General features: G+C 48.1%; 1 protein-coding gene and 1 pseudogene across 2 annotated transcripts in view; one reads left to right on the forward strand and one right to left on the reverse strand.

Annotated features, from left to right (window-relative positions):
* SFGH (S-formylglutathione hydrolase) overlaps positions 1-24,579 on the forward strand; it is a 160,797-nt gene that overhangs the window by 78,831 nt on the left and 57,387 nt on the right. For both annotated transcript variants that reach the window (XM_086814425.1, XM_086814426.1), the window contains exon 3: positions 19,522-19,639. In XM_086814425.1, coding sequence (XP_086670551.1) covers positions 19,522-19,639 — 118 coding nt within the window. The remainder of the gene's footprint in view (positions 1-19,521; positions 19,640-24,579) is intronic.
* Positions 224-7,261, reverse strand: LOC147627512 (uncharacterized; annotated as a pseudogene).

A 24,579-nucleotide genomic window follows, 5' to 3' on the forward strand; every position in this document is an offset into this window, starting at 1 on the left:
ATGACACCATCTCTCTCATCCGATGAAAATGATGATAGAGGAGCCCCAATGTAGAGCCCTCCATGTCACTGAATCGGATGAAGATATACATGGGTTTGAGGAGCTTTGTTAAGCCCTCAATATCAAACCAAAAGGACTCATCCAACACTTTGTGTTGGATGTACCGAGTGGGCTCGTTGGTCGAATCACGCATCTCCCTCCATGCCGGTGATACGACCGAGGCTCAAAGTGCATCCTGTACCTCATGTAGTCTGCTAAGCACAAGATACATATAGGCAAATCGGGTCTTGGATGGCCGCACCATGTCCAAGTGTGAGTGGGATCGGAAGATAGATAATGCCTGGTGTTTCTTCCTGAAGGAGGTAGTGATGCGTACAGCCTCATCCACAACCGGCTTCACCCATCGAAGCTTCCCTATGTCCTCCATCATGAGGTCCAAGCAATGTGCAGCACATGGAGTCCACACAATGGATGGGAACTCTGCCTCAATCATCTCTCCCATGCTCTTGCAGTTGGACGCATTGTCCGTAATGACCTGCACCACATTCTCTGGGCCAATATCAATAATAGCCCACCTGATGTGCTGGAAGATGAATGCTGCAGTGATCCTCTCCCTTGCCTTGCCTGCATCCACTGCACGCAAGAAATATGTGCCCATGCAACTAGAAACAAGGATGTTGATAATATGTCTTCTCTGCACATCACTCCATCCATATGAAATGATACTACAACCATGCTTCTTCCAAGATGATCTTATTGGCTCTAGTATTTTTCTATATGCGCTGTTTCTCATCTTCTAGCATGGTTGTCCGCATCTTCTGGTAGTCTAATCCAGTCCATTTATCACATGGACCTACATCAGAGACGGCTTTAATCATTCTCTTCCACTGATTTGTGCGAAGGACATTGAAAGATTACTACTCTCCTCGTCCAGGAACTGTAGCACTAAGGCCTTGCCTTTGGTGGAGTCCTTTGGGGTTGTCCTCCATACTCTAGTGAATGGGAGCGGCTCATCCTCCTTTAGTCCTAGCTTGGTACATAGGTTCCGCCTGTCAATCTCGGGCGTGGAGGTAGTGCTCTCTGGTATCCCTGTGACTCGGATGTTGAGGCGCCGGATCCGTCGCATCTTCTCTTCATCAAGAGTAGACTGCATCATGTGTATATCTTCTTGTATCTCCTTCTTGATGTTCTTCTTCATCACTTGTACATCTTCTTGCACCTCCTTTTTGATGTTCTTCTTCATCACTTCTACCCATCCTTCGCGGGCCGCCTCCATTTTCCCCTCGATTGTGTGGGTGAGGGTTTTGGTGATCTCTTCTTTGATTGCCTCTTTGTCCACCTCAAGAGTCTCTCCTTCCTCCCGTGGACGATCGCGTAAGGATGCCACTTCGCCCTTCAAAAGGTTGATTTCCTCCTGCATGGCGAGCTCTTCCTTCTCCCACTCCTCTTGCATGGTAAGCTTCTCTTCCTTCCATATTTCCGCTTCGGCCTCCAGCTTCCCCATGCGCGTCAATAAGTCCTTCTTGATGGCGGTGATGGTGCTGTCCAATTTCTTCTTCTGGTCCTTGATAAGATCCCTAAGGATATGATCAAGCTGGCTGATTTTGTCATCTACAAACCCTCCCATTGTAGAGGGAGGGAATGTTTGAAAGGAGCAGGTAAATATGTGGGGGGGGGAGAGAGAGAGAGAGAGAGAGAGAGAGAGAGAGAGAGAGAGAGAGAGAGAGAGAGAGAGAGAGAGTGGCAGGGAGAGAGAGAAATGAAATGATATATTAACGTCCTCAAAAGGCCAAAATGACCTATGAGACCAAAAAGGTTACAACAATGGTGGATCTGATACAATGTCTGTGTAAGAAAAGCTAAAACAACTAAACAACTAACTGAAACTGAAACAACAACTATGAGGAAAAGTAAGGTACTAGGAGCTCCTAATGGATAACATCTGGGAAGGAAAACTCCAGCAACAAAGGTAAGCATCATATACATCACTATCCAACGATGTCTCTCATCGGTCGATGGCGGATATCCTCAATGTCCTCCATGGTGAGTACTCTGACTGGACGTCTCCCGTGCCGTGCTAGTATGGTCCTGATCCTCTGTTGTAGTCTCCGTCGGTGTCGAGATGGGCCTCTCATATTGGGGCGCCTGGACCGCCCCAGCTCTATAGCCCGATCAATCAGTGTACCTCTGGTGCGGCTATACTCTGGGGCTAGTTGCAATGCCTGTTGGCCTGACTGCTCAATCTCTGGTCGAAAGAAGTCTGTAATCTGCCTCTGTAGGTGTCTCTCCCTCTCTGATCCCCTCCCTCTCAAGAGACCCTCTCTATGTCTACGTAGCCCTAGCAAGTATAATCCGAGGCATCTCTGATCCTGGTATCTCTCGACTCTGGAAAGTGGTATGAAACCCTGTCTGAACAGGTAGTGAAAACGGCCTCGTATCTCATAATATACTGGATAGTGACATATGTAATGTAACTGTGTCTCTGGCTCCATCTGGCACAATTGACAAATCCTGGCCTCAGCTGGTACTCCTCTGAATCTGCCAGTCTCAATCTCTAGCTGGTGTGAGGATGTGCGCATCTGACCAATAGCACACCGTACCCCATGAGAAAGATGAGTATCCATGTAGCTGGGTCTAATCACAAACCCATCCTGCGTGAGCTGGAGAAGATGATCTCTATAGAAAGCCATCTTCGTACCAAGCTCGTGTGTCGGTTGTATCCATGTCCTCCCATGCCGTGCTAGGATGGTCCTGAGCCTCTGTTGTAGTCTCCGCCCGTGTCGAGATGGGCCTCTCATCTTGGGGCACCTGGAGAGAGAGAAATAAAATGAAATGATTTATTAACGTCTTCAGAAGGCCAAAATGACCTATGAGACCAAAAAGGTTACAACAATTGGTGGATTTGATACAATGTCTGTGTAAGGAAAGCTAAAAACAACTAAACAACTAATTGAAATTGAAACAACTATGAGGAAAAGTACGGTACTAGGAGCTCCTAATGGATAACATCTGGGAGGAAAACTCTAGCAACAAAGGTAAGCATCATACACATCACTATCCAAAGATGTCTCTCATCGGTCGATGGCGGATATCCTCAATGTCCTCCATGGTGAGTACTCTGACTGGACGTCTCCCATGCCGTGCTAGTATGGTCCTGATCCTCTACTGTAGTCTCCGCCGATGTCGAGATGGGCCTCTCATATTGGGGCGCCTGGACCGCCCCAGCTCTATAGCCCGATCAATGAGTGTACCTGTGGTGCGGCTATACTCTGGGGCTATCTGCAATGCCTGCTGGCCTGACTGCTCAATCTCTGGTTGAAAGAAGTCTGTAATCTGCCTCTGTAGGTGTCTCTCCCTCTCTGATCCCCTCCCTCTCAAGAGACCCTCTCTATGTCTACGAAGCTCCAGCAAGTATAATCCGAGGCATCTCTGATCCTGGTATCTCATGACTCTAGAAAGTGGTCCGAAACCCTCTCTAAACAGGCAGCAGTGAAAACGGCCTCGTATCTCATAATATACTGGACAGTGACATATGTAATGTAACTGTGTCTCTGGCTCCATCTGGCTCCATCTGGCACAGCTAACAAATCCTGGCCTCAGCTGGTACTCCTCTGAATCTGCCAGTCTCAATCTCTAGCTGGTGTGAGGATGTGCGCATCTGACGAATAGCACACCGTACCCCATGAGAAAGATGAGTATCCATGTAGCTGGGTCTAATCACAAACCCATCCTTCGTGAGCTGGAGAAGATGATCTCTATAGAAAGCCATCTTCGTACCAAGCTGGCATGTCGTCGGCTGTATCCATGTCCTCCTAGTGTCCAGCTGAGTCAAGTCCTGCCTGATAAGTCTGGTAATCTCTGCCCGTGTGAGAGGGAGGGAGGGTGCATCTAGGGAGTACTGAAATGGAGGTAGCCTGTCCATACTAAAGCCATGCAGTTGGAACCAAGCTGTCATCTGTGCATACCAACATGATCCGTCTCCCTGTGAAACCAACTATCGTGTTGACTCCAGGGCTAAGCGAGCATATCTGTCTCTAGGGAGAGCCCAAGTGCTATGTATAAAGGAGACTGATCGAGCGAGTGCCTCTACTACCAATGGGGGGGCAGCCATCTCTGCACGGATAATATCATGTGGTACGGAGGCCTTGGCCCTAATCATCCGGGAAATGATAGAAACCAAGGGCCTCTCCATACATCTCCATCCATCAGTGCTACCAGCTCGCGGCTGTGGTGATCCACTGAGGGTCCCCATATCTCCACTCCATACAGCATGGCTGAAGTGACCAAAGTGTCAAAGAGCTAGAGCTTTGTTCGAGGTTCTTGAAACTGAACCTGCGAACACATCCTCTCTAGTCTCCCCAATGCTGCATAAGCTCTGGTCAATCTGGTCTCCGTTGCTCTCCTCAAGGAAAATAGTGGGCCACTGAAAACCACACCAAGGTAAGTATATGCATCTGTATACTCCACTGTCTCTCCTGACCATATGTAAAGGTGGGTACTGACCTCCTAACCCACTGTGCTATGGTGTTAAACACCATCACCTTGGTTTTACCAAGGTTAACAAACAATCCACTGTCCTGTGCAAACGTGTGCAATGCATCCAAATGACGTTGCATCCCCTCTGGAGAATCTGAGATCAGCACAATATCATCAGCATACAATAACAGCGGAATCTATGTCCTTGCTAGCTGTGCTCCTCTGTCACCCTCCCGCTCTACATAGTCCGAAACCTCATCCACATACATCCCAAATAAGGTGGGAGAAAGGGGGCAGCCCTGTTTCACCCCAATAGTGGAGTGAACCATCTCAGATATACCCTGAGTAGTACGTACCTGCCCCACAACTGTCCTGTATAAAGCCATGATTCCCCAAATCAGCTCTGTGGGCACTCCCATCTCCTGTAGTCTGCGCATCAGTCTGGCTGTCGGTACTGTGTCAAAAGCTTTGCGGAAATCCACAAAGCAACAATAAATCCTCCTGCCATATAATCTGCCCTCCTCAATAATAGCTCTGAGTGTCAAGATATGGTCAAGAGTGGAGAAACCTCTCCTGAACCCTGCTTGCCCTGATGCACGTATGCCCTCTCTCTCTCTGCCCATCTACTCAACTCCTGCTCAAGAATAGATGCATATAATCTAGCTAATGTGTGACCAATCATGATGGTACGATAATTCCCAGGAAGCATGGGATCCCCTGACTTGAAGATAGGCACAATCATGGACATATTCCAAGTCTCAGGAAAACCCTCACAAATGGCTCGGTTAAACATCATAGCAATAAGCTCTGCAAGCATATCTGTGGCATGAATAAAGTGCTCTGCTACTACCAAACCATCATGATCATATGCTCTCCCAGTCCTCATCTTGTCAATAGCTTTCCTTACCATCTCAGCAGTAAAGAAAGTACATGTCTTTGGGCATGGCTCCGATGGGTCTGGCAGGGGCGGCTGTCCTGGTACCGTGTTTAGGGATGTTGCATACTCACCCCAAATCTCTGTGGAGGTAATGGTTGGTGATGGTGAATGCTCATGGAATAGTCTCCATGCCTTGCCTGAGTCTTGACTCATAAATAACTGATACAAATCCCTCTCTAACTGAGCAAGATAAGCCCTCTTCTTCCGTCACACTAGGTGCCGGAAGGTAATCCGTGACTGTCTGTGAGTGGTAACACCCATGAGCACCTCTCTGTGTAATTTGATCCTCATCTCTCTGCACTCCTCATCATACCAGCTGTTCTGGGACATGTTCCCAGATCGTCTCCGTGTAAGTTGACGGGGGGGAGATAGAGTGAGTGGCGAGAGAGAGAGAGAGAGAGAGAGAGAGAGAGAGAGAGAGAGAGAGTTGAGCGAGTGCAGGAGGGAGAAAGAGAGAGGTTGGCCTGTGCGGGGGAGAGAGAGAGAGAGAGAGAGAGAGAGAGAGAGAGAGAGAGAGAGAGTTGAGCGAGTGCAGGAGGGAGAAAGAGAGAGGTTGGCCTGTGCGGGGGAGGGAGAGAGAGAGAGAGAGAAATGAAAATGAAATGATATGTTAACGTCTTCAAAAGGCCAAAATGACCTATGAGACCAAAAAGGTTACAACAATTGGTGGATCAGATACAATGTCTGTGTACGAAAAGCTAAAAACAACTAACTGTGAGGAAAAGTACGGTACTAGGAGCTCCTAATGGATAACATCTGGGAGGAGAACTCTAGCAACAAAGGTAAGCATCATACACATCACTATCCAAAGATGTCTCTCATCGGTCGATGGCGGATATCCTCAATGTCCTCCATGGTGAGTACCCTGACTGGACGTCTCCCATGCCGTGCTAGTATGGTCCTGATCCTCTGTAGTAGTCTCCGCCGGTGTCGAGATGGGCCTCTCATCTTGGGGCGCCTGGACCGCCCCAGCTCTATAGCCCGATCAATCAGTGTACCTCTAGTGCGGCTATACTCTGGGGCTAGCTGCAATGCCTGTTGGCCTGACTGCTCAATCTCTGGTCGAAAGAAGTCTGTAATTTGCCTCTGTAGGTGTCTCTCCCTCTCTGATCCCGTCCCTCTCAAGAGACCCTCTCTATGTCTACGAAGCTCCAGCAAGTATAATCCGAGGCATCTCTGATCCTGGTATCTCATGACTCTAGAAAGTGGTCCGAAACCCTCTCTAAACAGGCAGCAGTGAAAACGGCCTCGTATCTCATAATATACTAGACAGTGACATATGTAATGTAACTGTGTCTCTGGCTCCATCTGGCACAGCTAACAAATCCTGGCCTCAGCTGGTACTCCTCTGAATCTGCCAGTCTCAATCTCTAGCTGGTGTGAGGATGTGCGCATCTGACCAATAGCACACCGTACCCCATGAGAAAGATGAGTATTCACGTAGCTGGGTCTAATCACAAACCCATCCTGCGTGAGCTGGAGAAGATGATCTCTATAGAAAGCCATCTTCGTACCAAGCTCCTGTGTCGGCTGTATCCATGTCCTCCTAGTGTCCAGCTGAATCAAGTCCTGCCTGATAAGTCTGGTAATCTCTGCCCGTGTGAGGGAGAGGGAGGGTGCATCCAGGGAGTACTGAAATGGAGGTAGCCTTTCCATACTAAAGCCATGCAACTGGAACCAAGCTGTCATCTGTGCATACCAACATGATCCGTCTCCCTGTGATGCCAACTGTCGTGAAGACTCCAGGGCTAAGCGAGCATATCTGTCTCTAGGGAGAGCCCAAGTGCTATATATAAAGGAGACTGATCGAGTGAGTGCCTCTACCACCAATGGGGGGGCAGCCATCTCTGCACGGATAATATCATGTGGTACGGAGGCCTTGGCCCTAATCATCCGAGAAATCATAGAGACCAAGGGCCTCTCCATATGTCTCCATCCATCAGTGCTACCAGCTCGGTTGTGGTGATCCACTGAGGGTTCCCATATCTCCACTCCATACAGCATGGCTGAAGTGACCAAAGTGTCAAAGAGCCAGAGCTTTGTTCGAGGTTCCTGAAACTGAACCTGCGAACACATCCTCTCTAGTCTCCCCAATGCTGCATAAGCTCTGGTCAATCTGGTCTCCGCTGCTCTCCTCAAGGAAAATAGTGGGCCACTGAAAACCACACCAAGGTAAGTATATGCATCTGTATACTCCACTGTCTCTTGACCATATGTAAAGGTGGGTACTGACCTCCTAACCGACTGTGCTGTGGTGTTAAACACCATCACCTTGGTTTTACCAAGGCTAACAGACAATCCACTGTCATGTGCAAATGTGTGCAATGCATCCAAATGACGTTGCATCCCCTCTGGAGAATCTGAGATCAGCACAATATCATCAGCATACAATAACAGCGGAATCCATGTCCCTGCTAGCTGTGCTCCTCTGTCACCCTCCCGCTCTACATAGTCTGAAACCTCATCCACGTACATCCCAAATAAGGTAGGAGAAAGGGGGCAGCCCTGTTTCACCCCAATAGTGGAGTGAACCATCTCAGATATACCCTGAGTAGTACGTACCTGTCCCACAACTGTCCTTTATAAAGCCATGATTCCCCAAATCAGCTCTGTGGGCACTCCCATCTCCCGTAGTCTGCGCATCAGTCTGGCTCTCGGTACTGTGTCAAAAGGTTTGCGGAAATCCACAAAGCAACAATAAATCCTCGTGCCATAGAATCTGCCCTCCTCAATAATAGCTCTGATTGTCAAGATATGGTCAAGAGTGGAGAAACCTCTCCTGAACCCTGCTTGCCCTGATGCACGTATGCCCTCTCTCTCTGCCCATCTACTCAACTCCTGCTCAAGAATAGATGCATATAATCTAGCCAATGTGTGACCAATCATTATGGTACGATAATTCCCAGGAAGCATGGGATCCCCTGACTTGAAGATAGGCACAATCGTGGACATATTCCAAGTCTCAGGAAAACCCTCACACATGGCTCGGTTAAACATCATAGCAATAAGCTCTGCAAGCATAACTCTGGCATGAATAAGGTGCTCTGCTACCAAACCATCATGATCATATGTTCTCCCAGTCCTCATCCTGTCAATAGCTTTCCTTACCATCTCAGCAGTAAAGAAAGCACATGTCTCTGGGCATGGCGCCGATGGGTCTGACAGGGGCGGCTGTCCTGCTGCTGTGTACAGGGATGCTGCATACTCACCCCAAATCTCTGTGGAGGTAATGGCTGGTGATGGTGAATTCTCATGAAATAGTCTCCATGCCTCGCCTGAGTCTCGACTCATAAATAACTGATACAAATCCTTCTCTAACTGAGCAAGATAAGCCCTCTCCTTCCGTCGCACTAGGTGCCGGAAGGTAATCCGTGATTGTCTGTGAGTGCTAACACCCATGAGCACCTCTCTCTGTAATCTGATCCTCATCTCTCTGCACTCCTCATCATACCAACTGTTCTGGGGCATGTTCCCAGATCGTCTCCGTGTAGGCTGACTATGGGGATATGCCTCTGATGCTGCAGCATGAAGCGTATCTATCAATATCTGAGTGAGCTCATCTAATGGCCGTCCCGGCTCCTCGGCACATAAGCGTTTGTATATTTCATCTGTGTACACGGTGTCAGTCTCCCTCGTAAAGGTATAACGAGTGTGTGTGGAGACCTGTCCCAATGGAGTGGTGCTGAACTGAAATGTGAGAGTGAAGGACAAGATAGCATGATCCACTGCTATTCCAACCGGCCTAGTGCCTACCATAAAATCCTGAAAAGAGGGAATGAGACTGGGCTGAGCCATAATATAGTCCACTGTACTAGTACCATGCCTATGTGGAAAGCAAGTGAAACCGCCCGATGTCGGGAATCTCTGTAGGCCATTCAGGATGGCCAATCCATGTGCAGTCCCCATGTCTATCAAATACCGCCCATACACTGTATGTTCCTCATCCTGTGAGGGTCTAGATAGGCCCATATCCCTAACATCAAGCTCCCTCAACATCTCCTCTGAGGTATCATAAAATACTGTCTGGTTATGGGCGGTCCTGGCATTGAAGTCCCCCAGGAGAATGATGTCACCATCCCTGGAGAACTCCCAAATATCATCATCCAAAATAGAAAAGGGAGACTGCCCGCTAGGTGATGCATACACTAATGTACTAGGAGCAAAATAGCATATAGCAACGTAGAGATATCTGCCCGTCTCTGCCCTCAGTCTAATCCACATGTACCTAGCCTGCTCATCTCTGCGGACTATATGTATCAGTGGCTGTAGCTCCTCTCTAAACAATACTGCCACTCCTCCTGAGCCCCGTCCTCTATGCTTTGAACGAGTCTCCTGTCTACAAGCTGTCTCCCATCGGTATCCACTAACATGTGGCATGGACAATCCAGGAGCCTGATGCGTCTCACAGTAGAAGATGATGTCCCTCCCAGTGAAACTATCCTCAAAAGCCCCTACATCAAGACGTAGAGATCCATTACGATTCCAAGTAGCAACTTTGAGTGTAGTCCCATAGGTCTCGCGCCGTCATGAAGAGCGCCTCTCCATAATCACCACTCGACCATCTCTATAGAAGGCCACTTTCCCTTTCTCTCGGGCTGCCCTTATCTCTGGCATAACTTCTTTCATGTGGGCAAGTTGCGAGAGTGTGAGGTCATCTCCAAGAAATATTCCCGTCTTCTTGAGTGTAGGACGTCTCTTCAAGAAGTCCTTCTTCGCTTCCATGGAGGGGAAACGAATGATAAGTGCTCTCTCCTTAGAAGATTCGCCACCACTACCTTCTCTCTTCTTTCCCACTCTCCATGCCTTTGTGTGCGTGGCTTCAATGCCCATCATAGAGAAGAGCTCCTTGGTTTCCCCTTCCGCATCATCACGGTCTTTTAGACCGGACACTCGTACATGTAAGGCCCGGGTCTTCCTCCTTTGCTCCTCTTCAAGGGTCATGTTGATGTGGTGGGAGTGGGGATGGGTGGCGATTCTTTACCTTTCCCTTTCTTGGCGACCTCGATCCATTTCTCCGCCTTGTCCATCTTCTTTTGCGTCTCTGTGATCACCTCCACCCATGAAGATGTCTTCTCTTTATGTTGCTCCTCTTCCTCTCGAATGATCCTCATTTGCTCCTTGATGGTATTCAGCTCTTCAAGAAAGGAGGGCTGCAATTTTCCATCCTCGAGATTGCTTTTTGAAGTGGCTGCCAACTCCTTTTTGAGGGCTGAGATTTCAGCCGCTTGACTCTTAGCATGCAATTTGGCCTCCACTAGTTCCTCCTTTAAAGCTGAAATCTCAGCCTCTTGCTTGGAAGATCTCTCTTTGAGCTCTTGGATTTTGTCAAATCCCTTCTCGAGTTTGGAGAGGCGGTTTATGATTGCGGTGACGGAAGAGTCGACCATCTTCTTGTTTTCTTTGATAACTGTGCCGAGCTTGTCCTCCATCTTCACGAGCTCCTCTTTAAACTCGGTCTTGGTCATGACTTTTTGCAGATTCCCACAGCCAATGGACTGAAAATTAATCCATGACAACGGAGCAAAACAACAGCAACAGGGGGGGGGTTCAAGTCATGCAGGGAAAAGGGGAAAGAGAGGAGAAGAGAGTTATGTTGCTGCCTTGGGGGCCTGAGGAAGGCTGGGTGGGAAAAGGCACAGGGGCGAAACAGGCGAACAGCGAAGAGGAAAACAGGGAGGCACAGGGAAAGGGGGCAGGGCGGGAGGGGTGGGCGCAGCGGGACAGGGGGGGGGGGGGGGGGGCGCAGGTGGGCAGCGAAGAGAGAGAGAGGGGGAGGGCGGCGTAGGGGCGAGGGGGGCAAGGCGGCAAAAGCAAAGAGAAGGGGGGGTAGAGCGGGAGGGGTGGGCGCAGCGGGGGGGGGGGGGGGGGGGGGGGGGGGGGGGGGGCGGCGCCTGGCGCAGCGGGACGGGGGGGCGCAGGCGGGCAGCGAAGAGAGAGAGAGAGGGGAGGGCGGCGCAGGGGCGAGGGGGGCAGGGCGGCAAAAGCGAAGCGAAGGGGGGGCAAAGCGGGAGGGGTGGGCGTAGCGGGAGGGGGGGGGGGGGCGCAGGCGCAGGCGGGCAGCGAAGAGAGAGAGAGAGAAGAAAGAAAGTTATATTAACGTCCACGAGAGGCCGAATCCGACCTATGGGACGGATCAGGTACATCCATTTACATTCCACTCTCGGTATCGATGCTAAAGAGAGAGAGAGAGAGAGAGAGAGAGAGAGAGAGAGAGAGAGAGATTTTATTAACGTCTTCCAAAAGACCGAACTCGGCCTATGAGACAAATCGGAGTACATGTATGGGGTATCCTCTGTCATCCCAACAAAATGAAAAAGTACTGAATAAAAAAGCTGAATTTGGGTGTGTAGGGGATGGAGCTCTATTACTAGGAGAATGCAAAGCTATATGCATGGAGTATACAATCATGATATGCAACCTAGCTAGCTCCATCCTGTACCATACTGGGGGTATAAAATGGTATACATCAGTGAAGGGGGTGTCCACAGCTCCCTGAAGAACATGCCTGGGTGTGCTCTGAAGCGAGCCAGTCGCTCCTCACCCTCTCTGTGAAAGTGAGCTCTGATCTCTGTCATCTCTCTCTGGTATAGGCGTGGTGTCCGAAAGCCAGGTGTCCTCTGTCTCCTGCGGGCTCTAAGTGTCTCTGCTCTCTGGAGAGTAATTCCCTGCCGTGTAGGGGCTGGGAGGGGTATGGATCTCTGAAAAAATGTAGTAATCTGTGTCTGTCGCCCCCCCTCTGGAGCTGTCTGAGCCTGTAATAATGTCTCTCTGTGGCGCTGTATGTCTAGAATGTATCTCCCCAGTATGCGCTGGTCTGTTGCCTCAAAGATCTGGCGTAGGGAATGTGGCTCTCTGAATAAAATGGGATATCTCTCTCTGATGGCTGTATATGCTCTGCATCTGCATACATAATGCTCCTCACTCTCCACCTCCTCTCTGCACAATCTGCATACCCTCTCCTCTCGGGGGATCCGTGCTGCTCTGCCAGTCTCAATCTCCAATCGGTGTGATGAAACTCTGAGCTGACCAATAGCCACTCGGGAGCCGTGTGGTAAAAAGCCCTCCATGTATCTAGGCCTCTCTATAAATCCATCATCAGTGATACTCATGAAGTGATCTCTGTAGTATAGCATCTTCGGTGGAAGAGGCTGTGTAGGCGATATCCATGTCTCTCGTGTATAGAGCTGCCATAGATCCTGTCTCAATACTCTGTTCCTCTCACTATGAGAGAGACGGATATGTGGTGCATCCCTGTCATACTGGAATGGTGGTAGATGATCCATGTCTAGGCCATGCTGTGAGAACCAATGTGTGACCTGTGCATACCATGATCCTCTGTCTCCTGCCTCAGCCAACTGTCTAGATGCCTGAAAAGCTCTGTATGATAATCTGTCCTGTGGCATCTCTCTGAATCTGTCTAGCAGGCATATAGTCTGAAATATGGCCTCTACCATCATAGGAGGCGCAGCAAACTCTGCTCGGATAATGTCATGAGGTACTGACGGTTTGCTGCGTATCATGCGTGCCATCATGAGGGCCTGTGGTCTCTCTATCTGTGTCCACCAATGGGTAGCAAGGCCTGGCGCCCATACTGCTGCTCCATACATCAATGCCGGTGTGACTAATGTGTCAAATAGCCACCCCTTCGTCCGGGGCTCCTGAAAATGCGCCTGGTGGCACTGTCTCTCTAGCATAGCCAATGCTGCATATCCCCGTGTCAATCTAGCTCTGGCTGCTGAACCCATGGTAAAGCGTGTGGCTGCTGCAGAGAAGGTAACCCCTAGGTACACGTATGATGTCACCACCTCCACCTGGCATCCTGCGAGAGTGAATGTCAGCTGACTCCTGCCCTGTCTCGATGTATGAAAGACCATAACCTTGGTTTTCCCAAGGTTCACAGTAAGACCCCTCTGTGTGCAGAAATCATGGAGTGCATGTAGATGCTGCTGTAGACCACCGGGGGACTCAGACACTAATACAATATCATCAGCATAGAGCATAATATGTACTGAGGTACCTGCTAAATCAACTCCATCTCCGCCTCCCCATGTAATGAAGTCAGCCACCTCATCAATGTATAACCCAAATAGCGTGGGGGAAAGTGGGCATCCTTGCTTCACACCAATGGTGCTAGCAATAGTCTCGGACATACCTCCTGGACATCTGACTCGCCCAAAAACCTGCTCATATAATGCATAGATGCCCCATGTCATATCTGCTGGTATGCCAAGAGACTGTAGGCGCTGAAAGAGCCTCTCTCGTGGTACTGTGTCAAATGCCTTGCGGAAATCCACAAAGCAGCAATAGAGCTTTCTCTTCCTCACTCTGGCCTGATCAATCATACATCTCAAAGTGAATACATGGTCAGTGGTAGAGAAAGCTCTCCTGAAGCCTGCCTGCCCTGATGAGCGTAAACCTGCTCGCTCAGCATATAAGCTAAGCTCCTGCTCCAGCACTGCACCATAGAGTTTGGCCAGCACGTGGCCAACCATAACCGTCCTGTAGTTGCTCGGATCGAGCATATCCCCTGTTTTGTGAATCGGCACAATGGTGTGCATCGTCCACTCCGCAGGCAAACCCTCTGCTAGTGCCCTGTTAAACAGGTGTGCAAGAAAAGGAGCTAAAGAATCTACTGCATATATGAGATGCTCACCCTGCAGGCCCATATGGTCGGCGGCCCGTCCATGCTGTAGGCGGCGGATAGCTTCCTGTACCATCGAGTGGGTAAAGAAGCTAGCTGTGGTAGGTCGAGGCTCCTGTGGCTGAGGTATAGGTGGCTGCTGTGGGGCATGGTATAGACCCTCTGCATATGTGTGCCATGTCTGTGGGTCTGCAATAGGTGTCGGGGTCCGGGGCTCTCTGAAGTGCCGCCATGAGACAGGGCTATCTCTACTCATGAAGAAATGAAAGATCTCTAGCTCCTGTATCTCTGCGAAGGCCCGCCTTTTGCGGCGAGTAAGTCTCCTCATCTCTCTCCTCGACTCCTGCTCTGTGATGGCTCCCAAGGCTCTCTGTATGCGGAGTCGTGAGTATAGGGCTCTACACTCGTCATCATACCATCTGTTCTGGGGCATAGTCCCAGGTCTCGCAGGCTCTCCTGAGTGTACATGATGTGGGAAGCTCTGTAATGCAGCCGTGTGTAGGAGTGATGCGAGCTGGGCTGTAATGGTATCCATAGATGCCAGGGGATCCATGAGTAGGAGCCCATCCTCTACTCTGCCAGTGTATATGTCTGCCATGTCATGTGTGAAGTAGATGGTAGTGTGTGGCGTCGGTATGTGGGGGGCTGGTGATACTGGTGATCCGGCTAGTGAAAATGCCAAGTATGTATGATCTGCCCCAATAGGACGAGGTGGAATGGAGAATGAGGTGACAAGCTGTGATGCCTCCAAAGACCCCATAATGTAGTCTACCACCGTGCCTCCGGTCCGTGTATGACCCCCATGTGGGAACCATGTCAGCCCTCCTGATCCCGGCCACTGTAGCATCCCGTTATAAATAACGAGACGATGCTTGGCTCCCAACTCTAGTAAGTGGTCCCCATAATGTCCTCTGTCTGGTCCAGTGTCCTCTGATGCCCGACTAGCCCCTATCTCCTCTGGATCCACAGGGTGGAGGATCTCCATGTCATCATAGTCATACACCTCACACTGTCTGCTCTGTGTGTGGGCATTGAAGTCGCCCGTAAGAAATACTTCCCCTAGTGTAGAATAATGCATAATCTCCTCTGACAGACAAGTGTATGGCGAGGCTCCTATCTCCTCCTCCTGTGGCATGTCCTCTGTAATGACATAGGAGGATCCTGATGGAGAAAAGTAACATAGAGCTATGTATATAACCCTGTCCTGTGAGAGCTGTAAGCTGATCCACATGTATCTGGCCTCTGGATCCTGTGCTACCACTCTCAGTCTCCCCTGTAGCTCTGGTCTGAATAGGACTGCTACTCCCCCCGACCCTCTCGAGGTACCCTGGCGTGTGGTCCTCTTGTATGCTGACTCCCACTGGAATCCCTCTACTCGAGGTAGCCCTCTCTCTGGGCTCTGATGTGTCTCTGTCAGAAGTATGATGTCTCTCCCCACCATAACATGCTCCAGTCGTCCAGGCTGCACCCATAGTGAACCATTACAGTTCCATACTGCTATGTGTATCTCTGTCAGTGGCCTGGTCTGTGTCCCATAGGCCCCAAACCGCTAATCCATGGGCCGGCCATCAATGATGACCCGACCATCTCGATAGAAGGCCTTCTTGCCTTCTCTCCTCGCGTGTAAGACTCGTGGCATGCAAGTTCTCCTATGCTCAAGCTGCATCCTCGTGAGATCATCATCCAAGAAAATAGGAGCTCCCTCTAAACCCCGTAGTATAACCCTCTTCCTCATGAAGGTGACCCTCTCCGTCTCTCCTGCAAACTGTAGGATGAGGGCTCGCTTGCGTGTTGAGTCTTTCCCGGCTCTCCATGCTTTGGTGAAGGGGAGAGGGTGCTCTTCCTTGTAGCCGAGCTTCATGCATAGAAGCTGTCCATCTTTCTCGGGAGTGGAGTCGGGTGTCTCGGCTATACCTGTGACTCGAATGTTGAGGCGGCGGGCATGCCTCATCTTCTCCTCCTCAATGGTGGTGTGAATGATTTGGTTTTCTTCCCTTTGAGTTTCCTCTCTCACTTCTTTACGGATGTTCTTCTTTACCACCTCGACCCATCCTGACTGCTTGGCTTCGAGCTTTCCTTCCATGTCCTTTGTGATCTCCTTGGAGATCTCTTCTTTGATGGCCGTGAGAGTGTTGTCATTGATCTCCCCTTCTTCCTTCTCAGCATTCTTGATGGCTACCATTTCCACTTTCAATGCACTCACCTCCTCCTTGAGTGCCGTGTTCTCTTGTTCGAGGTTCGTGACCCGTGCTTCGAGAGAGAGAGAGAGACTCTTACGATGAGCGAGTGCTGAGCACGACCAGCAAGCAGCGAAGCCCAACACGACCAGCCCACGAGCGCCCGCCGCTGAAGAGAGAGAGAGCCACATGCACGTAAGAAACAGAAGAAAAAAAATGTGATGTTGATGTGCATTCGCCTTTCATTTTTTTAACCTATATTAATAAAAATCCCAAGTGAACGTTTCAATCGTTGTAAACGTTTGGATCCTATCCAAACTGCGTTTGGATGCAACCTGGGCACGTGTTTGCGTCATTTGACATATAACGGGTGTGTGTTGATCTTCATAGGAAGAGAATCATGTTGAGAAATTCGTACTTGAGGGCGACCCTAGAGTTGTAAGGGGTTGGAGTATCTGCCAGAGGTGTCAAACCCAAGGTCACTTTATGTGAAGGGTGAAAAACCGTGAGGGCAAGATCCTCCCCGAAGCCAAGCACAAGAGAAGGGAACGACATTCCACATGAAGAACCATGTCTCAAGAGCCAAAGAGCGAAGAGCTAGGCCCATAGTAAGAGAAAAAGCAAGGAAAAGGTAAGACAAAGCTAGACTTATCAGTTGAGGACAACTGTTTAATAAGTTGGGGGTTGCTAACATGCAAAAACGCGATGTAGTGGTTAAAAAAAAAAGAGTACTGATGTGGCAGGATAGCAGCATAGAGCAACCTTACAGGCTTGGAATGATGCGACCAGCTTTTGGAAAGAAAAAGATTAAACGTTTTTTAAATACTAAAAAGAGAAGAGCTTTTACTACCTAAAAGATGCTTTTGGGCTATAAGTGAGTTTTAAAGTGCTTTTGGGCAAGAACTATAATTCAGCTATTGTCTTAGCCCTTCTAAAAGCCTGTTACAATCAACCGCCGTGGGACTATTGGTATCTGCAAGCAATGTTTGCTTGGGCACTAACAGATTTGGGGCCTTGGACTATTGAGCCACTTAATTAATTCCCAGATGATTCTCCAAAGACAAGTCGTAAGAAATGTAATTCTTTGTCAAGTTTTTTGAGCCTTGGCATGCACATGCTTAGGGCAATTGTAGATGAGATCGATCATAATGGTGATGACAGGTTCCACAAGTTAGGTGGCTGTCCCCTCCATGGTTTCTCGAGAGTTCATTGCCACGCTTTGAGGCTGCTGATTTTTCTCCAACGGGAATTCCAAGGTGCGGTTGAGTTGAGGGAATCAAGAGTAGCTGTCACGCCTCCAAGGTTGTGATGGCCCTGGACCCTGGTGAAGCTCCAGGCCTGTGCCGTCCTCCTCATGGGGAAGAGCAAGGCCTGACTCCATTACCAAGTCCACCATCCCCTACAAAATGAGGTGAGTGCTTTGGAAATCTTTTGTGAAAAGAGCTACAATCCTTTAGGAAGCAAATCATCTCTTAATGCTCAATTTCAGGGAGGTTAGGGTCAGTTGGCAAGAAGCCATGGCACCATGTAGCAAAATTCGCTGTAGCACTGTGTGTTGTGTCTGCAGACCATCAACTTAGCCAATGAAGGACACCCTCAAGTGCAATCTTTCTGAGGCAAACCTTCAGCTCCTTTCTATCTCAGACCAACCCATAGCAACCTCACAGAAACCGACAAGCACTTTTCTGCAAATGGACAGATCGCCACTTGGCGGGACTGTCTCCAAATTGAGTTCAACGTCTAAATAATTGCCAACAGAGAGGCTGCTATGGATTCCTTGTAGGGGTTGGGAGTTAGAGGCAACCGGTCAAGAGCCAATGAAGCAGGACTCTCAGCAATGAAGGTGGAGAAAAGATGGAAGGGCATGCAGGGGAGGAAGTGGGAGAAGGAGGGAAGAAGTGGAGGTGGAAGGGAAGGAAGGAAGTAGGAAGGAAAAGAAGAAGGATGAACTTTGAAGAGAGGAGAAAGGGGAAATACACACCTGACAGGTAGGAGCTGTTGGGCAGGCTGGGCAGTGGCAATTCTAGCAACCAGGCCAAGTGGTGAGGCAAGGCAGGATCAGGCAGGTTGGGCAGTGAATGGGCCACTTTAGTTGGGAAGAAACATCAGTGATGGGCAGCTGGAAGATTTGGGTGCGAAGGGGACAGATAATGAGGGGCTGGAAAGGGAAACACAGATTCGGGAGGGGGGGGCGGGGCGGGGTTGGTGGGGCAATTCAGTAAACTATGTTTTTCAAACAGGCAGTCATAGTTTATGCTCCCTGCAGTGGTACTAGTTTGAATCTTGTTACAAATAGAAGACAGGATCTAAGGGGTATCAAAGCAGATGATAGATAGTGACTAGAGTGCCCTAGGTGACCTCACAGATTTTGGGGGGGGGGGGGGGGGGGGGGGGGGGGGGGGGGGGGCAGAGTTGGTGGGGCAATTCAGTAAACTATGTTTTCGAAACAGGCAGTCATAGTTTATGCTCCCTGCAGTGGTACTAGTTTGAATCTTGTTACAAATAGAAGACAGGATGTAAGGGGTATCAAAGCAGTGACTAGAGTGCCCTAGGTGACCTCTATTCATTGGCCCCTCTAAATTTATTAAGTGATCATTCTCCCCAAATCTTTTCCTTGCAAGATGTATGTATTGCTTTCAAGGCAGATGGATGACAACCCCTTCCTCTCACTCTCTGCCAGATGGTTTGTTTGGCACTCTTATCTTCTTGACTAGCTTGCTACTAGTGATTGTATCAATGAGTGCTTCCCATTTTTAGGACTTCTGCTGTCTTGTGACTCAATGAAAGTCTTGTTTTTTCAAGCGGATAAACCTGCTTGCCTGGTCTAAAGCAACAAAATTGTGAGAGGTAGTGTAGTAGAGGATAGAGCATTTGAGTCCTTAAATTGAGGGGTCGAGTTAGGCGTGTTTTTGATGATTGAGGAGAATAGAGGAATACAGATCAATTGGTGTGTGCATCCTCATTATGCTACTGGTAGGTGACTGCTTTTGAGTCCTTAAATTGAGGGGTCGAGTTAGGCGTGTTTTTGATGATTGAGGAGAATAAAGGAATACAGATCAATTGGTGTGTGCATCCTCATTATGCTACTAGTAGGTGACTGCTTTTGTTGAAGGCTAGCTCAGGGGAACCAAGATTGTGATCACAGGTCAATATAGAAAAAGCAGCACAATTAGCAATCGAGATTAGAGACAAAGCATCGTTATGAAAGAATGTTTCTTCATTGTTCATATGAATCAATTCATCATGGTTAAAGATGTTGCTCTTATGCAGTTTTGACCTGTTTGTGGCAGGTACTTTATTGGCTGTCTGGTCTTACATGCTCAGATGAGAATTTTATCCAGAAGTCAGGGGCTCAACGAGCTGCAGCAAAAGAGGGCGTAGCTGTCGTTTGCACAGACACATCTCCAAGTAAGTAATAACTAAAATTGAAATAAACATTCTTTGTGTGTGTAGAAAATGTAGACGTCTATGGGCCAAGCAGTTCAAATGGATCTAGAAAAGACAAAGTTCTTGTAGGGTTTTAATCACTTTCCCTGCTTCTTAGTTGTGCCCAACTTCATAGTGAGCATAGAGCATGTGATCCATATAGCTTATAGAACAGAAAGCCAGATTGCATCAATGGAACTGGCATGCTGCTGAAGATCTCACCCAGATTGCTTCTTTTTTTCCCAATCTGTTAGTTTAGCAGATGCCAACCCTCTATAGAGGAAAGAAATTGTATGGAGGAAGGAAATGCTGTCCAAGGGAGACAACATTGTGGCTGAGTTGGGGAAAAGCCACAGTGGGGCCATGCATTGCCAATTGATACCTCCATCAACTTGGCTAAGAAAAGGTCTTAGGCTTCAAATATAGATAAAGGGCAGCAGGCTGTGTCACATGCACAACATGTGGACATGCTTAAACCCCCGTTTTAGGTAGTGATTAGGAACCTTTTGGGGGAGTAAACAGCCCAGTTTAAAAGCTAGGTATTTCACCCAAGGCAGTCAGAAGGAGCTGGAGGGCATTTCCAGGCTGTTTGGCATTATATTCCATTTTATGCTTGTCTTCTGCTGGCTGACAGCCGGCTGACTTTATATAGGGGTATTTAGGGAGAAAGGCTAGTTCATTCCCATCTAGGTAGGCTACGATCTATGTACATATTGATACATATGTATGGAACGCTGTCACAACAACATCTCTTTCTCTTTCTTCTCTTTGTTCATCTCTTTGCATAGTTCTTAATACAGGCAGTTCTTCTGCATGTGACATGCTGCTCTTGCATGGTTTGTGTGCCCCTTGGAGGCGCTCCCATTGGCTGTAGAGAGTGTGTATTAGATCTGTGTAGATGGATCTGATAGCTCCTGTGTTTGGGGTGGGTGGGTGTGTGATGGCCTTGCTACACATGCCAGATATCCCATGCTGCAATTCTGCTGACGAGGTTGGTGGTTCACTGAAACCGGCCTTCAATACCACACACAAGTACTTTAAACAACTGAAACTTTAAGAGAGAAAATAGAGAGGGGTTAGAGTACTCCTGCCCAAGAGAGGAATTGGCCCCAAACTGCTCTGGCACCCCTTGCGGTATTTATTTTTATTCCAGAAGTTGCTTAGCCGTTACAACTTCAGCCGTGACCTTCATAAGCTCCATAGCCGAGGCACTCCTGGACACACACAAGGCCTGAGATTCAAAAGTGAAGGCCCTCTTCTCAAAGAATCCACCTTCTGTGTATATGCCAAGCCACCCCCCATGCCATGCTTCTATGGGTTCTAGCTGCCCCTGCTTTCTAAAAAGCAGTAAACTTTAAAAAGCTAAAAATAGAACACCACACACACACTTTTTTTTTTTTGTTTGTTTGTAAAACCAGTTGAAATTGCATTATATCATAAATGTACAAGAGGGTTTGACATGAAGAGGATGTCTAAACCCTAGAACTTAAAAAACAGTAGTAAAAAAGTTCTATCGAAGATCAGGGCAGTGCTCAAGAAAAGAGCCTATGCCCTATCTATCAGAAACAGTAAAAGAAAAGCTGAACACGAGAAACATCCAAATCTTCCTCATGTACGGCATCATGTAAGGACTGCCGCAATGAGGCTCGGAAGAACTCATAAGGGTGCTGAAGGGGTGAATTCAGATATGCATGATTTCGCTGTAGCCAGAGGGTCCATAAGGCCCAGTATCTGATCCAGTGGAAGAAAAGAGAATACTAAGACAAAGAAGCTGATAACATGCCAAACATCCAGAAAAACGTGTAGAACCTGTGTGCAGGAAATCTGAGAGATAAAAAATAGGAGATCTTGTCCAGAAGGTCTCTGGAATATGAACAAGACCACAATAAATGCGGAATACTCTCAGTAGTATGATGACATCTTGGACAAAGAGGAGAGGCAATCCTTCTTTGAGCCAATTTCACTCCCACTGGAAAAATACCGACAATGCATCTCCAAAGAAAGAGTCTCTGCTTCAATGGCATTTTCAACTTCCATATCAATGTCAGTTTTCCTTTCCACCAAGCTAAAGACTTATCCAGATGCCAAAGAGAATTAGCATGATGAGCAATCCATGGAGGAGGTAATATCAATCGATAAGCCTGTATAGAAGTCAATAGATGCAAAGGCTGAGAGGATAATCTTGAATTTGAAGACTGAAGATGCCAATCTTGAAGCCTGTCTCTTACATCCAATATTGGAATCGGAATGAAAGGGTGTAAGAGATCTACAATAGCTTTCCATATAGATCTATGATGCATCCCAAGATTGTATTGTTGACATGCTGCCGGAAAAGAAAGAATTTGCCCTCGAGTATCTACCACGTCGTCAATGAACCGGATGCCCAACTTCATAAGATTGTAAGCTCTGATTGGTTGTTGTACAGCAAGGGGAGAGTAAAAAACAGCACTCCAATGTAGGCTTTCCATTCGAAGCGAGGAAGCTATAGAATCAGGATGGGGAGACCATTTGATGCGAGAGAGCACTTTCTTCCAATCCTGAATCAAGGAAGTAGAAAATGGACAACCAGGGATTTTACCTTGAAATTTGCCAAGCACTACTTCCGATGGATCAACTAACCAACGACCATAAGCCTTTGTGCGCATCTGACCACACAAAATTGCCAACATGATAGACCAAGGCTGCTCTTGTTGAAAAAAGGTTTTGAGCATAGTGATCTTTCTTGCCAGCACATGAAATTTGATGTTTATAATATTCAAACCACCATGCATTCTTGGTGAGCAAAGCAGGTCCATTTTGAGCAACCTTAAAGCTTTTTTATGAAGCTTAGTTTTCCAAAAAATCTCCATGGCTTGAGACAAAAGAAGAAAGATCTCGAGATGACCAATGTAAGAGAGGAAGGTAGAACTGGACATAAGCTAGAATAATGGACTGAACAATTCGAAGCCGTACGTGCAATGGCCAAGTGGAGATCTTCCAATATTCTAATTTGTCCTGAATTTTGTTTAGCACCCAAGATATTTGTTGCTTATTTCTGATTTTCCAGCCAATGGGATAACCCAAATGTCTTACTATGCTTTCCGGATAAATAATCTGCCCGGGCCACAGGATAGCATGCCAGTCGCAATGCTTGAGAGGTAAGAGTTTTGATTTCTGAAAATTAATTTTTAGACCAGCTGCCAACCCGAAATCTGAAAGAGTATCCATCAATAGGCGAAGCTCCAGAGGACTGTTCTTTGGCATGAAGAATGAATCATCTGCATAAGCCTGTGCAATGAAAGGCCGTGAACCAGAAATCTGAAGCTCCTCTAACTGTCTAGTATCAACCAGATGATCCATATAAAGAAGCAAAGGATGTGAAGCAATAGCATAGAACAAAGCACTGAGAGGGCATCCTTGTCGAACTGATCGTTCTAGAGTCCAAGACTCAGACAAATGTTTCCCTATAAAGCATTGAGCAGTGGAATCTGAGTAAAGCCAATATATGACATTAACTAGCTTTGGCCCAAAACCAAGTTTAGACATGATTTGAGAAACATAATCCCACTGTACCATATCAAATGCCTCTGCCACATCCACCTGCATGACCAAGACATCTTGAGCAGAATATTTTGCATATTCCATTGCAATGAGAGTATTGGAGATATCATCATGTATATGCCTTCTTGGAACAAAACCATATTGCCTGGGATGAAGTCCATCATGAAGGATATCCTTTATCCGATGTACCACCATTTTAGCAATAAGTTTATATATAACAGGCATCAAAGTGATAGGCCTCCAGTCATCCATTGTCTCACACAGAGGTTTTTTGGGGAGAAGCTTAACCAGACCATGCTTCCAAGCTGAGGGAAGATGTTGATGCTGCCAGGCTACATTGATGAGCTTCAAGATTGGACCCTTCAATTCAGCCCAGAAGGCTACAAAAAATTCAACCGTCAAACCATCCCAGCCTGGGGATTTATGTTTACCCAAATGCTTAAGGGCTTCATCCAATTCAGTATCTGAAAAGGACATTTCCAGCATTGAAGCTTTTTGCAAAGAAACAATAGGAGAAACAAGCTCAATAAATCTGCTCCGAGCCAATGCAGCCTGAGGTGTAGAAGAAGATGGTAGAGAGAAAAGAAGCTGAAAATGATCCAGGCATTGTTTTTCTAGCTGCGATAAAGTCCGGGTCCAAAGACCATCGGGTTTCCTGACTCTCATGATGGATTGACTTTGTCTGTACGTGTGTAAATTTCGAAAGAAAGATTTCGAGGAGCAACCCTTATCTAGCATAGGTTTAACTCTAGCCCTTGTCTGCCATTTGGAAAGCTTGCGTTTATCATTAGCATCAATTATGGAAGAAGCACAAGACAATGGAGGCGCGCACGCACACACACACACACACACACACACACACACACACACACACACACACACACACACACACACACTCCTACACACGCACACAAGTCGCGGAAGAGAGGAAGAAGAGCAGATTGACGATGAGAAAACAGTGCATCTGGGGACCCTCAGAAGGTTGCGATGAAGGCTGCAGGGCCGACACAGTCTAGGAAGGAAGTCTGACACAGTCCAGGAACACGCGCCTCACCACACGTGCTTACCCACAAGGGGCGAGCAGATCGTCGAGGGAGCAGGCGAGCAGGTCATCGGCGGCCAGCGCACCACCACCACACACACGCACACAAAACACCACACACACACACACACACACACACACACACGCTAAAAGCTGATGCGAGTTGAAAAAGCGGCTGCCCCTTGACCTTGCATTGCATGGCCATTGGCGGCTTGTTGATGTGGCACTCGACACGTGTCAGTCTGGTGCTGACAATAAACTTACCACGTGTCAGACACGGTTGACTGCTGTCCGCGAATTTGATCAGCACCAACCAATCTCTCTCTCTCTCTCTCTCTCT

Source organism: Cibotium barometz, chromosome 20, assembly GCF_041138505.1.
Source record: "Cibotium barometz isolate CiBa-2024 chromosome 20, ASM4113850v1, whole genome shotgun sequence".
NCBI lineage: Eukaryota > Viridiplantae > Streptophyta > Polypodiopsida > Cyatheales > Cibotiaceae > Cibotium > Cibotium barometz.